Here is a 1751-nt window from a genome sequence, read left to right on the forward strand (position 1 = left end):
TTTTACCTGTAGCTGTATACCAGGACTGCCTGCTGCAGAGTCCACAGCACAGCCCCCTGCTTGTTGTGCACCATCAGAGCGGCAACCAGAGGTAAGTCACGGAGCTGCAGAAAGCTCTTCCTGAAAGGAATGTGTTGTTCATGGCTGTTCTATGAGACATGCAATGGATTTTGGTCAGAGAAGAAATTAAATTTTGCACTGTCATTGCATCTTTTGGACAGTCTCCCTAGCCAAGAGACAGCAAATGTATAACAGCAGCTCCATCACTGAATTCCTCCTCCTGGCATTCACAGACACGCGGGAGCTGCAGCTCCTGCACTTTGGGCTCTTCCTGGGCATCTACTTGTCTGCCGTCCTGGGAAACGGACTCATCCTCACTGCTGTAGCTTGCAACCACGGTCTCCACACCTCCATGTACTTCTTCCTCCTCAACCTTGCCCTCATTGACCTGGGCTCCATCTCCACCTCTATCCCCAAAGCCATGGCCAATTCTCTTTGGGGTACCAGGGCCATTTCCTATGCAGGATGTACTGCACAGATGTTTCTGCTAATCTTTTTCAATCTAGCAGAATTTTCTCTTCTGACTGTCATGGCCTATGACCGCTACATTGCCATCTGCAAGCCCCTGCACTATGGGAGCCTCCTGGGCAGCAGAGCCTGTGCCACCATGGCAGCAGCTGCCTGGGGCAGTGGCTTTCTCCACGCTGTGATGCACACTGCCAATACCTATTCACTGCCTCTCTGTAATGGCAATACCCTGGACCAGTTCTTCTGTGAAATTCCCCAGATCCTCAAGCTCTCCTGCTCAGACTCCTACCTAAGGGAAGTTCAAGTTCTTGCGGTTACTGCTTTTCAGTTTGGGGTGTGTTTTATTTTCATTTTACTGTCCTACGTGCAGATCTTCAGGGCTGTGCTGAGGATCCCCTCGCAGCAGGGACGGCACAAAGCCTTTTCCACGTGCCTCCCTCACCTGGCTGTGGTCTCCCTCTTTCTCAGCACAGCCGTGTTTGCCCACCTGAAGCCCCCATCAATTTCCTCCCCTCCCCTGGATTTTGTTCTGGGTTTTCTGTACTTGGTGGTGCCTCCAGCAGTGAATCCCCTCATCTATAGCATGAGGAACCAGGAACTCAAGAATGCCATGTGGAAACTGATGACTGGCAGGTTTTCTTGAGCAATATACTGCCTGCCTTCTTCTATAAGTAACTCACAATGTTTCTTATGGTAGTCGAAGCCTTTCGGTCTAATGTTTTGTTTGTTTGTTTGTTTTCCTGTTGTATCCTATCACATGTTGTCCACAAAGAAATATAATTCTTCATTTTGCTTCTGTATGTAAAGCAATTAAAGTATCCTTTCATCTTATATCCTTCCTGAGACCTTTTCTGTGACTGCAGTGGCAGTGCCCATGTGCAGAGTTGGAGGAGAAAGCAGTCGTGGCCCAGCAGTATGGCCAGGGAGCACCAGCTCTGGTCCATCCAGAGCTGCTCTCCTGACACTGCCACCCTCTCACATTTTCAGTGAAGACAGACTGAGAAAGCTGGTTCTCTTCAGCCTGGAGAGACCTTGTAGCAGCCTTCCAGTACCTAAAGAAGGCCTACAGAAAAGCTGGGGAGGGACCTTTTGTCAGGGACTGTCATATGTCTCTTCCAACCTAGATGATTCTATGATTTTGTGATTCTGTAAAAGAGGGTACTTTTAGAGTAGATATAAGGAAGAAATTCTTTCCCTTTGGGGGTGATGATCACTGGAACAAG

At 48.8% G+C, this 1751-nt stretch overlaps 1 protein-coding gene across 1 annotated transcript; it reads left to right on the forward strand.

Annotated features, from left to right (window-relative positions):
* Positions 1-244: 244 nt before the first annotated feature.
* Positions 245-1171, forward strand: LOC311220312 (olfactory receptor 14C36-like; the record flags this gene model as incomplete). The annotated part of the gene is made up of 1 exon (XM_084303820.1): positions 245-1171. The coding sequence occupies one exon, from the start codon at positions 245-247 to the stop codon at positions 1169-1171; it is 927 nt and encodes a 308-aa protein (XP_084159946.1).
* Positions 1172-1751: the final 580 nt, after the last annotated feature.

The sequence above is a fragment of the Netta rufina genome (assembly GCF_964035555.1).
Source record: "Netta rufina genome assembly, chromosome: 31".
Taxonomy (NCBI): domain Eukaryota; kingdom Metazoa; phylum Chordata; class Aves; order Anseriformes; family Anatidae; genus Netta; species Netta rufina.